Below are 13,929 nucleotides of genomic sequence, written 5' to 3'. Positions count from 1 at the left end.
AAGGAAGACGCAATACATGAAAGTCACAGATCAAGTAAACAGAGTAAGACGGGTGTACACTTTAACAGTCAAATCATAACTGAGTCCAAGTCTAGCGGCCGCTGGCTGGCTGGCCGCTTAGGCGGCGCTGCTGCTGCATGGCTGACAGACAGCGCTGCATGTAGAGGATGTGCGTAACTGCGCAGCAGCACTTTGAAAGATCGGTGAGTCACAACACTTTTCCCCCCTTTGAATTTTTTGCACAAGTCTTGATGGAGGCGGCCTGTAGATTGCTAACGTCCATAGGTGTTGTTTGACTGGCCGTAAAGTCTAGGAGGAGGCTTCCCGTATGGACGGAAGTGTCCCCGATGATAATGGGTCGAGATGACAGGAGACGTGGGGGTCAAATCTGCTGGGTCCCCGTGCACCAATCTGCTCGTTCCGGCAAGTCCGGTTGTTATAACAGGAGACATGGGCGATGTGTCCGCGTCCATAGGAGAAAGAGTTGCTCCGACAGATGAAGGTCATCTGGTTCCTGCATGGGCACGTCTCCTGGTGGTGTCAGTTCTTGTGTTGGCACCGATATGATGGTGAGAGGACTGCGTTGTGAGTAATGAGAGATTCCAGTATCCCGAGCGTCAGGTAGAGCCGAAGGTGGTGTAGCGGCATCCGGAACAGGCGTTGCCAGCACACGAGACCGAAGCTGGTCCAAATGACGCACTGCAACACCCGTGTCCGTGTGGATTTCATACAGGTGTCGGCCACGGTGTCGAAAGATGCGGCCAGGACTCCATTTTGGCCGCCTGCCATAACCCCGTACCCAAACAAGGTCGTCGGCGGTGAACTGGCCAAGCGAAGGCACCCGCGGCCGTGAAGTGGAAGGCTGCAGAAGATGAAGTAGCGTGTGGGGCTGTGGGTCATATAAGAGCTCAGCCGGGCTGTGGTTGTCCGTGGGGGTGAAATGGTAAGAAGCCAGAAATTGGAGAAGTGCATCATCAGCAGCAGAACCAGTATCCACCTGCATGTGAACATCTCGACCAAGTATTTGGACAGTGAGGAATAACTTCCCTGAAAGGGAAGAAGTACAATTGACAGACAACACAGAATCAGAATCAGCGTCATGTTCATGAACATCATGTATGCGGTCGGATTTGCAAACGGATGACACATGACCCTTTTGTTTTAGCATTTGTGACACACGGCCCAACGTTGTGGACAATCTTCTCGTGAATGTTTCGTAAAACACTGCGGACATGAAGGTAGTTGCCGTGGGTTTTGCTGCAGTTTCTTAGAGGTTTGGTTACTGTTAGGCCGAGGCTGCGCTTGGGAGCGTACTGCGGTCACGTCGGCCGGCGGGGACATACCACATGCTTCGTCAACATCGCACAGAGGTTGTATTTCCCCGACGTTGCCCCATGCCTCTATTTGCGCTCCAGCGGCACGAGAAATTTCAAAAGACTGAGCGATGGATAGGACTTCATCTAGAGTCGGATTTGCCAACTGGGGGGCACGTTGCCTAACTTCTTTCTCGGGTGCCGATCGGATAATAGCATCCCGTACCATTGAATCGGCGTAGGATTCTTTGTGAACTTCAGTAACAAATTGACATTTTCTACTGAGACCGTGAAGTTCAGCAGCCCAAGTGCGATAGGATTGATTCGGTTGTTTTTGACAACGATAAAAGGCAACACGAGAGGCTACCACATGCATTTGCTTTTAAAAATAGACGGACAGAAGTGAGCACATTTCAGCAAAGGACAAAGACTCAGGATCTTTCAAAGGAGCCAATTGTGACAACAACCGATACATTTGAGGTGAAATCCATGAAAGGGACAGAGACTTACATGTTTGTTTGTCCACGACATGAAATGCCAAGAAGTGCTGTCGAAGACGTTTTTCATAATCAGACCAGTCTTCCGCCGTCTCGTCGTAAGGAGGAAAAGTAGGTAGAGACAACAATGAGAGACGCCCCGCATTTGATGCCACGACGAAATCACAAATCGCATTTGTGAGAAGCGTTTGCTGTTCTATGAGACCTTGCAATTGTTGCTCTAAAGTAGCCATGGAAACATGTGGGTCAATGATGGAAAAGAAAAATCACTACCTCGTCACCAGTTGTTATAACTTCAAGTTGAACAAATATATTTCAAGGAAGACGCAATACATGAAAGTCACAGATCAAGTAAACAGAGTAAGATGTGTGTACACTTTAACAGTCAAACCATAACTGAATCCAAGTCTAGCAGCCGCTGGCTGGCTGGCCGCTTAGGTGGTGTTGCTGCTGCATGGCTGGCAGACAGCGCCGCATGTAGTGGACGTGCGTAACTGCGCGGTGGCACTTTGAAAGATCGGCGAGTCACAGCAGTTAGCATGACATTTGTTTGTTACAGTAAAATTATTGATGTATTTGGATGTCACTGGGGCAGTGAATACTACATAAAAGCTCTTAAAACTTGTACACATTATACTGTCCAAACTACTGAATTAAAATATCATAGATCTAGTGTGATTATTCATTAAAAGAGCCATCACCTCAAAAATAATTAAAATCTTTTCATTGCTGTCACTAAATTTCGACAACCTTGACATGAGGTGCTGCTAAAGACCCAGTATTGAATATTGAGGGCTAAGAATTCACAGCATTATCTGTAACATGTATAGGCAGCTGCAGACCAAATAGGAACAGAATCTGAGGTGATCAGGTGGGAATTGTTTCCAAAACTGGACAACTTCACATGGAATGACTCTATAGATTATGTACAGTTAGTTGCTGCTAATTATTGTGTCAGCATTAAATTATCTTACTTGTTTTAAAGCCTTTGCTGCGTGCTCAGCTGACAAAACACTGAAATATAACTTGTTTCGCCCCCCCCCCCCAATTAGTGCCCCCCCCTTTTTTTTAAGGATTATTTTAGCTTTTTGTAGGTGGCATAATTGGATTGTTTCACACTTTTTAGTATTGTGAACAGTTGGTTTTGATTAACTTACAGGTGTAGAAGCAACAGATAGTGAAGGAAGTGAAATTGAAGATGAGGAAGATAGGGCAGTTTTTCAACGGCAATGGTTTTCAGTGAGTGTTGAGCAAGCAGCAACTGGACTAGGGGGACGTGATGGCCGTCTTGCTCAAGTGCGTGCTGAAACGAGACGTCGATTACGACAGATAGTCCGTGGCTTACCAGATACAGCTATGCGAGTAAGCATGGGTTTGGATATGAACGGCAGCTGGGCATTAGCAGAGGCTGTATTAAATGCAGCCAAGAAGTTTCCTACAAAAACTGCACAGATACTAACAGGGAAAGATGGTCATCGTCATAACAGGTAAAGGAAACACAATTTGTTTGTGTATTTTCATCTATCAAATTTTGTATAGATTGTAAATGTAGTTGCTATTTTGATAAATTTTGAAAATATTTGTGCATATAACTGCTAAAGTGTGTGCCACCTTTCAGCATTGTGTGACAGTACTTAGTTTAATACAGTGTGTTTGTTCATTGTGAAAAGTATTACCTAAGTTTCAACATGCTGCTCACCAAATTGATTGTGGAAAATGTTACAGTTTACATTAAAAGTGTGGGATGGTGAATTAAATCGGTACTTTATCCAGTTCTCTGTCCGGTCAGCATTTCCAGAATGTAGCAACTCTTGTGGCCTTGTTATTTGCCTTGATTAAGTCCTATGTTGCGCAAGAGAGTTTCAGTAGAGCGTATATGAGCATGGACCAAACAAGGTAGTGCAGTGGCTAGCACACTGGACTCGCATTCAGGAGGATGACGGTTCAATCCCATGTCGGGCCATCCTGATTTAGCTTTTCCGTGATTTCCCTAAATTGCTCCAGACAAATGCCAAAATGGTTCCTTTGAAAGGGCACAGCTGACTTCCTTCCCCATCCTTTCCTGATCTGATGAGATCGATGACCTTGCTGTCTGGTCTCCTCCCCCAAAACAACCCAACCCATATGAGCATGTGGCCTGGATCTTGTGTTCTTCTGCACTCGCAGTGTGTCTCCATCAGCTTGGAGAATGTCTGCATGTGGGTATTGCAGTGGGTGACATCCACCCCAGGACAATTGGATGATCTAATTAGTTCCTGTTTAAAGTTTTTAGATATCTTGAGCAAGTAGTCAATTTGTGTCCACCCTATATGCATTGAAATCTAAATTTTGTTGTGATGTTTTTTAAATTTATGCAATTACAGTGCGCCACAAGGTGATTTGGTAACTAACTCCACGAGATTTGACTATTTTAAAGATTAACATCAATTTAATAAAGTATTTGAATAATTGGGGTCAAAATAATAAATAACAATATTGAGTGACCCTCAATTCCCCTGTCAAAGTGCAGCAGTCACATTAGTGGCTAATGTCTATGCCTGAATTGGACACGAAGTCTGTGGATGAAATGTTGTTGGAAGATCACTTGTGTGGAATGGCTGTGATTTGAAATAGGTCCTAAGATGAACATCATCAAAAGTAAAACTAATTAATGGAATATAGTCAGAGGAAAAAAGAGGTGATGCTGAGGGAATTAGATTAGGGAAGTAGGCTCTTCAAGGAGGACATAAGTTTTTCTATTTGAAAAACAAATAACTTGACATTGTCAGAAGTAAAGAGGATATGAACTGCAGACTTGAAATAATGAGGAAAGCTATTCTAAAAAAGAGAAATATGTTAACATCAAGTATAAATAATGTTAGCAAGTATTTTCTGAAAGCATTTGTCCAGAGTGTAGCTTTACATGAAGTGAAAAGTCGATGATTAACAGTACAAAAAAGAAGGGAGTAGACATTTTGCAATATGGTGCTACAGAAGAATGCTGAAGATGGATAGATCATATAACCAATGAATAGGTACTGAATTGTATCCAGGAAAGGGGGAGGGGGATTTGTGGTACGGCTTGACTAAAAGAAGAAACCGGTTGATGGGGCATATCCTGAGGCATCAATGAATAGTTAATTTGCTAATGGAAGGAAATGTATGGAATAAAAAATTGTGGAGGGAGAACAAGGATTGGCTACAGTAAGTAGGTCCAAGTGGATATTACAATAGTTAAACAGAGATGCAGTGACTTGCAAAGAATGACTAACATCGAGAGCTGGATCAAAGAAATCTTCCAACTGAAGACCACCACAACAACAACAACAACAAGAGTGCACTAAATAACTCTTAGCAGTTCGTGTAGTTTGTATCTTTATGGTCCATGGTGTGTTGTGGACTTTTATGTCAGAAAAGAATGTGTGTCCAATGGGAACTCAGTTTTTTAGTAAAGTTGCATGCACTTACATGAATGATCTTAATTTGCAGGTAACATATGCAATTCAAGAGGTCTTCTTATTTGAGATTTTCCCAATATCGATATTTTATTTAGTTGTGAAATATGATTAGCCTTAACAGTAACAGCATTATTTTAAACCTCAAAAGCTCCATTTGTTGCTCTTTGGCAATGTGATCAGGTGCCACCCTAAACTCATATTTGTCTCAGCCATGTGCGCAAATAGGATTTCTTTGTTTCTGCTTCTCCCTCTCCCTCTCCCTCCCCCCCCCCCCACCCCACCCCCTCAAGTAGTAAAGAGTGTGTTTAGCCTTGCACAAATATCTCCCAGAGAAGTCCAGAAGTATAATTATACCACTTCACCTTCAATAGACTGTTGTCAACAATCATTATTGAGTTCTGGGATTTTTTCTGGTCAAAACATTTGTATTGACAGAGGCTACACTTTTTTTCTTTCTTTTTTTTCTAAAAAAAATGATAAACAGGTGCTGTGTTGAAACAAACAATGAGAAAGAAAATGCTGTGCTCTGAAAAAATTGTGATTTTGTTTTCTTTCTCACAGTAAGTTTGAACTACAGTAGCAGGGCATTTAATTGAACTACAGTAGCAGAGCATTTAAACTGTTAGACACATGCTTTCTCCCATTTGTACTGTGTCTATATGTACATAATTTTAAACAAAAATTGTACACACAACAATGTGCAGTTTTGTTTTCTTCTTCACAGTCAGTTTTAACAGAAAATCTGTATGTTAAGAAAAACATAAAATTTGTATATTAAGAAAGCTGTATTTAAGGCTTATTGGCTTATGATTAGAAGACTGCTATGCAATTTGAATCGTTTGAACCTTTGTGATGCTACCTGTAAGTAGATTAAAACTGCTAAATAATGTCACTGAAGCTACAATTCTCACAGACCTATCAACTGGAGAGACCTTTCTCTTATCCTGTACACCAGGGATCCCAACCAACATACCCATTCAATTTAAGCAAATCAAGGTTTTGTTTGCAGTAACAATGAAGAAGACTCAAAGTGGACATTGTTACATTGGAACTGATTTATGATAAGAGTGTTTATTACATGGTCAGTTGTACATTTCTTTCTTGTTAACTGGTAGTTCAGAAAATCAGTTCATATTTTTATCACACAGTATCCAGAATATAAAAAAGTTGCATATTCTGAAGTTTTGTAATTGTGTTGCATACAATATTAAAAAGAAAATAACTGTAGAAGCAATAAAAACCAAAAATGTAAACAAAGAAGCCATTTTCATTCACATTCTCAGTGATTCATTATAATTTCAAGTTCCATGCCTACAACGTGGGTGAAGTTTGCAACAAGGAGCTGAAGTTTGCTTTCTGATTCAAATCCCTGGTTAGGATCTACAGTATTAGGTTGGTGCATAAGTTCGTAACATTTTTGTTTTGCCTGTTCTCTTGCTGATTGTTAGTGATTCATTTATTTATTGTCATTTTTTATTTGTAGTTCACTGCTGCTTTTTGAGTTCACATATTGTCGTTTTGTCATTTGGTGATAATGAGAGGAGCTGTGGACACCAGAAAATGGAGTTCCAAATGGAGAAATTGGAATATTTCCAACGTATTCTTCTTTTGCGTTCAGTAGTGGGGTGGTGACAGCTGATGCAGCCAGAAACATTTGCTCCATGTATGAGGATAATTCCTTTGGACAGGGCATAACAAGAAAATAGTTTTCTCATCTTAAGGAGGATTGTTTTAATAGCAGAGACTCTTCATGTTCAGGAAGACAAGGTTTTGATGAAGATCATTTAAATGCAATAATTCACAATGATCCCCATCAGTGTACTCAAAAACTGGCAGTGTGATGAACTCTGTTCATTCGATATTGTGTGACATTTATATGCAATGGGGAATATTCAAAAATTGGATGTATAGGTACCGCTTGATCTAAGCAAAAGTCACAAACATCAGCAGGTGGCCATATGTGCATCTCTGCATGCTCGTCATCAATTGGCTAATGAACAACACCGACCATTCCTATCCTGTATTGGTACTGGTAACGAGAAGTAGTGTTTTGTGCTAATATGTGTAAAAAAAAAGAAAGAAAGAAAAAAGGAATGGTTGAGCCCAAACAAAGCAACTCCCCGTCCAAAGACCTCTGTGCATCCACAAAAAATAATGTTATGTATCTGGTGGAAGAGCAATGTACTACGAATCACTTCCCTAAAGTGTAACCCTTACTGCTGACATTTATTCTCAACTGAGATGTCTTACAGTTGCAATCCAAGGACAACGACCAGGAAGACTGCATGAAGTGATGCTACTCCACAACAACGCCCGCCCACATTCTGCAAGACTGATAAAAAACACTATACAGGAGTTGGATTGGGAAATCATTCCACACCCATGTTATTAACCTGACCTTGCACTCTCAGGTCTTCACTTGTTCTGCTCTCTACCAAATAACCTTCATGGAACTTCTTTTCTGGATGAAAATGTGCTCTGGACATGGATTGACCAGTTTTTTACTACAAAACCACGTGATTTCTACAGTTGCAGAATTGAAAAGTTACCTAGCATTTGTAGACTGTTGTAAATACTGAGGGATAATATATTATTTATGACTGAAGTCTCAGTTATGTGTATCTGTTGTGTTTATTAAACTTATGGAAAACTGCTATGAACTTATGCATCAACCTAATATATCCAGTTCCCATATATAATTAGCAATTGTGAAGCACTCCTGTGTTTCCTAATGTCTTTATACACTCCTGGAAATGGAAAAAAGAACACATTGACACCGGTGTGTCAGACCCACCATACTTGCTCCGGACACTGCGAGAGGGCTGTACAAGCAATGATCACACGTACGGCACAGCGGACACACCAGGAACCGCGGTGTTGGCCGTCGAATGGCACTAGCTGCGCAGCATTTGTGCACCGCCGCCGTCAGTGTCAGCCAGTTTGCCGTGGCATACGGAGCTCCATCGCAGGCTTTAACACTGGTAGCATGCCGCGACAGCGTGGACGTGAACCGTATGTGCAGTTGACGGACTTTGAGCGAGGGCGTATAGTGGGCATGCGGGAGGCCGGGTGGACGTACCGCCGAATTGCTCAACACGTGGGGCGTGAGGTCTCCACAGTACATCGATGTTGTCGCCAGTGGTCGGCGGAAGGTGCACGTGCCCGTCGACCTGGGACCGGACCGCAGCGACGCACGGATGCACGCCAAGACCGTACGATCCTACGCAGTGCCGTAGGGGACCGCACCGCCACTTCCCAGCAAATTAGGGACACTGTTGCTCCTGGGATATCGGCGAGGACCATTCGCAACCGTCTCCATGAAGCTGGGCTACGGTCCCGCACACCGTTAGGCCGTCTTCCGCTCACGCCCCAACATCGTGCAGCCCGCCTTCAGTGGTGTCGCGACAGGCGTGAATGGAGGGACGAATGGAGACGTGTCGTCTTCAGCGATGAGAGTCACTTCTGCCTTGGTGCCAATGATGGTCGTATGCGTGTTTGGCGCCGTGCAGGTGAGCGCCACAATCAGGACTGCATACGACCGAGGCACACAGGGCCAACACCCGGCATCATGGTGTGGGGAGCGATCTCCTACACTGGCCGTACACCACTGGTGATCGTCGAGGGGACACTGAATAGTGCACGGTACATCCAAACCGTCATCGAACCCATCGTTCTACCATTCCTAGACCGGCAAGGGAACTTGCTGTTCCAACAGGACAATGCACGTCCGCGTGTATCCCGTGCCACCCAACGTGCTCTAGAAGGTGTAAGTCAACTGCCCTGGCCAGCAAGATCTCCGGATCTGTCCCCCATTGAGCATGTTTGGGACTGGATGAAGCGTCGTCTCACACGGTCTGCACGTCCAGCACGAACGCTGGTCCAACTGAGGCGCCAGGTGGAAATGGCATGGCAAGCCGTTCCACAGGACTACATCCAGCATCTCTACGATCGTCTCCATGGGAGAATAGCAGCCTGCATTGCTGCGAAAGGTGGATATACACTGTACTAGTGCCGACATTGTGCATGCTCTGTTGCCTGTGTCTATGTGCCTGTGGTTCTGTCAGTGTGATCATGTGATGTATCTGACCCCAGGAATGTGTCAATAAAGTTTCCCCTTCCTGGGACAATGAATTCACGGTGTTCTTATTTCAATTTCCAGGAGTGTATTTGCTAGTAAAGAAGCGAAAACCAATAAAAATAGCCAGAAACCCATTTTGTCAAAATTTTTGCTATTTTCACTCAAAATATGTTTCCTATATTTCATTGTCCTTGGTAACTGCATAGTTTGCCTGTATGTTAAAGGTGGCACTGGGTTAAATGATAGTCATCAGCAGGGTTCTTTCTCATAATAATGCTGACATTATCCTCACTCCTAATCACTCTGCCTCTCACACGTACATGCTACGTATACATGGCATTTTTCTTACAGTACATCATCATGTATGTGGAATTGGACAGGGACTGACCTGTAATTGATTATAATACCTTGGTATAGATTCTGGTGGCCAAGATAATACTGTCATGTCATAACCACACTCACATCCAATTCCAGAAGTAGGGCTGGCAATGAAATACAGCACTCAGCTCTGTAAGCTCATATATTACAAATACCAATGTACAGCCAGAACAGATGTGAACTCTTCACTGGGGAATGGAGTTATTTATAAAAATATTGAATATTCCAGAATGCTGGTGTCTATACTAACTTAGGATATTCCAGAATATACAAACATAAGATGCTTCAAGAACGTAACATAAAAGATAAATACTAAAGAAAATAATTGCTGATTGCTGGGTTTGAAGTGGCGACATGTAGCACGCCAGCCAGTGATGTTAACCACTATGCCACACTGCGTGTACCATAGCTCACTGCATTGTTCCCCTCCAAGAGAAGCAGTGCCCTGCTGTTTCAGAAGTTGTTATTGGATCCAGCTGCAGCATCGTGGATCTAGATGTTGCCACAGGTCCTCTGTGTGGTGGCTCCTTGCATTCTGGTCGTGTTGTTACATCCTCTTCACTATGAGTAGCATCGAAGGTAGGATGTCCCCGTCTAAGCTTCACAATTTTCCAGTGGATCTTTAGCTTCCTCTAACTTCCCATTGTTGATCTGTGCCTCAGAACTGTAGTAGAGCTCCGTACAGAGAACAATGACAATGTCTCCATGCTTTTGTCTTCTTGATGGAGAACAATAATAGTTGACTTAATATGTGACATCCAACAAATAATGAGACTAAGTGGCCTGAAGTAGCACTGTAGTAACTTTCCTGATAGTTCCACTTTCTGCACAGACATAAAAATCCAGACCAGTCCTTTAGGCTGTATGTCACTGTCTGGTGCTTGCTCTCGGTATTTCTCCTGGGCATCCATGGTCCATATGCGAGACAGCTGCCTTGCTTCTGCAGTCCTGGTGATATGGTTTTCATGTAGTGATCAGAGTAGTGCCCGGTTGAAATGGGAAATGTGTATCCATTGTTGATATTGGCTTTGCTTAAATGGAGCAGAGAGATTGGGATACAGTAGTGCATGCCATGTCATCCACATATGACACAGCGAAGCAATGCAGTACAGGCTTCACATCATTCCCATAATTTATTTGAACATATTATATGCCAGAAGAAACTCAAGTTTCACATTGTTTACTTCTGCATTGAAGAAATGTATCATTGCTTGTGGGGGTTGGAAAAACTGCGGGTTAAGGAAGCAGTTGAAGTTTAACTAGCAACTGATGTTATTAATAGAGATGGAAGTTTTTGTTTAAATTCTGCGTGTAGTCCTTCTCTCTCCCTTGTCGAAAAACAGAGGGATGAACTTAATGCTACCTCACCCATTACTTTCAGTCATCTTTGTTTTAGTGATGCACTACTCTCTCTCTCTCTCTCTCTCTCTCTCTCTCTCTCTGTGTGTGTGTGTGTGTGTGTGTGTGTGTGTGTGTGTGTGTAAAAGGGGGGGGGGGGTTTCAGTCAGTGAGTAGTTCATCTCGCACTTGAGTTATCTGGATTCTTAGACCTATCACATTTTCAGCACCTTCCTGAAGTTGTATTAGATGTGCCCCTATCCCATAATTGTTAGCGTGACAGTTACAATACAATCCATGAGACACAAACAAATGCATCAAATAAAGAACAAGCATTGCTCCCCGGTGACAAGCAGTGAAATTACAGAATGCCAAAGTACTACTCTCACAAACTGTGAACATTAAAATGACAGCTACCAGTAAATAAGTTGGAAATAAAGAATGTATACAGTAAATCAGCTGCCCCTGTTATATTAAATTATGGGTCAAGGCATCAGTGTACATGAGTGAAAATATGAGAGAGGAAGAGGAAGAGAAATGTGTGAAAGTGCTGGAGTATAATTTTTGAAGAGATAAGGAAAAATTACAATGTAATGTGAATGAAAAAATAAGAGAAAACTTTTATGGGAAGAAGTGGTGTGTCTTTGCTTCACTGTGAGAGAAATAGATGTGGCATTCCTGTCAATTTTTCAAAGAAGAATGAAAAATATGATGAAGGAAATGCTTCAGCTTTTTCTTAAATGGAGCAGTGTTTCAAGTTGTGCATAGAATGCAGTGTGACTTTTTCTAAAGGCATTAATATTGAAAGAGTATAAAATTATTTTTTTGTTCTGCGTGACTACAGTTAGAATACCAGATAAATGAAATCTTCTCTTGTGACAATGATGAGATTATAGGTAATTGATCTGTGTGACATGTTACTGAAGGGCATGCTTATGGAGAAGGTAATTAAATAGTGACAGAATATAATACTCACATAATTTGACACCTCACAACGAAACTGTTTGTACTAGGCTATTATGTGGTAAAACAGGTGTTTGTTGCAGATGTAGCACATAGTGTCCATCATGGTTGGTTCTTTCCATATAAAGTTTTCTCAGTTTTCATGCCATTTTGGATTGTATCACAGCTGGTATTGGGCTGTACAATATTCTGTTTCACATACTAAGGACATATAGGTACTAATTTTTTGGAGGACATAGAGGCAAACACAAGTCTTCCTGCAAGCAGCAGCAGTGTTTTCTGCCCATTTGAGATGTTCATTCGAAAATATCTCGATATTCTTCACAATATTCTGATAAAGAAGAAGAGAGGGCAGATGTTTGCGACATTCATGGCTAATTATCTTCTGATGAGATACTAAAGTTACAAGACTTACATTTAGTTTTAGACCCCGATTTTGTGTATGTCTAATTACTAGAGAAAGATACGTCATTCATGTTGAAAATTATATCTTTTGCAATATCTGAAAAATGTTGTTTTCATTTGTACAAAGGAAAATTCAGTAGAGAAAACTCAGATGTTATGAGACAAAGTTGCTGGTCTCTACATCCTTTCAGGAGACAAAATAAGTAGTGCTGCTGATAAACACACATAAAAGTGACACTCTTCTGTAGCTTTTGAAACTAAAAGTTCCTTCCTGGGAGGGGAAGAGGGGGTTGGGGGTAACATCGGGACATCTTAAAAAGAAAGGGTAGGTTACTCAGACCCCAGGATATGAGGGACTGATGTCTTGTGAGAATGAGACAAAGTTTTCCCTCAACCTCACTACATTTGAGTCCCTCTCATTATTGTAAGAAATATTGCTTTGCCATGTGTTGTAACTTCCGATTTCTTTGTAGTAATCAAATGTTTGTTTTGACACTTGTGGACAGCATTCTCCTTGTTCATCATTTAATAGAACTCACGAAGTCTGCAGTGGTTGGATTGACTTTCTGAAACATCCTATATGCTTGTGTAGATATTCCAACGTTTTTCGGATGACGTGAGACAATGTGATACTGGGGTGCAAAACTCGCACGTCTCTCGCAGTTGACTTCCGTATTGTGTGCAGCTGATTCTCTTCTCTGGGTAATCATCTACGTCGATCTCCCAAAAGCTTCTTCTCCTAAGACTATAACGGATTACAGGAATTTATTAAGCTACTTCTCTATTCTTGAAGTAATTTGCATTGGAACACTTTCAGTTCATTAGTGGTATATTTTCATCTCTCAACACAAAGCAACATTTACTCTTTATCACATAAGTAAGTAAACTCTGGCAAGCCAACTGGTGTCTTTAAATGTCAGATTCGATAAAACACACATACAATATCATAGTAACAATCCAATAATTTATGGACATCACATGCGTCCTGCCTCATGCAGAACTAAGACACGAGAAAGATAAAAGTCTCTAGTCTCAAGCGCGTCCAGTACATGAATGAATGTGCATAGAAATCTATATTCAATTGTTCATTAGTCTTTTATACAATCACCACAGACACTAACACATCAAAGAATACTACATAATTATTCCCTGAGTTTTCATCACGTCTTCTGTGGCACTGGCAGCAAACACCTGTTGTCATCAGTGACTCGCCCTTCTTACAGTATTCTAATAAAAAACTTCCAAACTGCACATAGAAACAGGTGGATTGGTAGAAATGTTCTCTCTCTCTCTCCTGCACTTGTACCTAAAATATTGAGCGTTTGAGCGGTGGAAGGCCGAGTGTTTCTAGAATTTACAGCAAAATTCTTGAGTCACCACACATTCCTCCCCTTTGCTTGAACACATGATATTTTATACATATTCATTATGTACAATAATATCACAAAAGATAAAGAATTATCTTTTAACTGTACATCTCTTTCTACTATTAACTTTGCATAGTTTACCACAATTATAAA

At 41.7% G+C, this 13,929-nt stretch overlaps 1 protein-coding gene across 5 annotated transcripts in view; it reads left to right on the top strand.

The window, feature by feature from the left end:
- The window catches only part of LOC126259356 (INO80 complex subunit D), a 234,900-nt gene that overhangs the window by 73,931 nt on the left and 147,040 nt on the right, over window positions 1-13,929 (top strand). For all 5 annotated transcript variants that reach the window (XM_049956088.1, XM_049956087.1, XM_049956086.1 and 2 more), the window contains one exon: window positions 2,970-3,297. In XM_049956088.1, coding sequence (XP_049812045.1) covers window positions 2,970-3,297 — 328 coding nt within the window. The remainder of the gene's footprint in view (window positions 1-2,969; window positions 3,298-13,929) is intronic.

The sequence above is a fragment of the Schistocerca nitens genome, chromosome 5, assembly GCF_023898315.1.
Source record: "Schistocerca nitens isolate TAMUIC-IGC-003100 chromosome 5, iqSchNite1.1, whole genome shotgun sequence".
In the NCBI taxonomy this organism is placed as follows: Eukaryota; Metazoa; Arthropoda; class Insecta; order Orthoptera; family Acrididae; genus Schistocerca; species Schistocerca nitens.
This window is presented reverse-complemented; position numbering and strand designations above follow the sequence as displayed.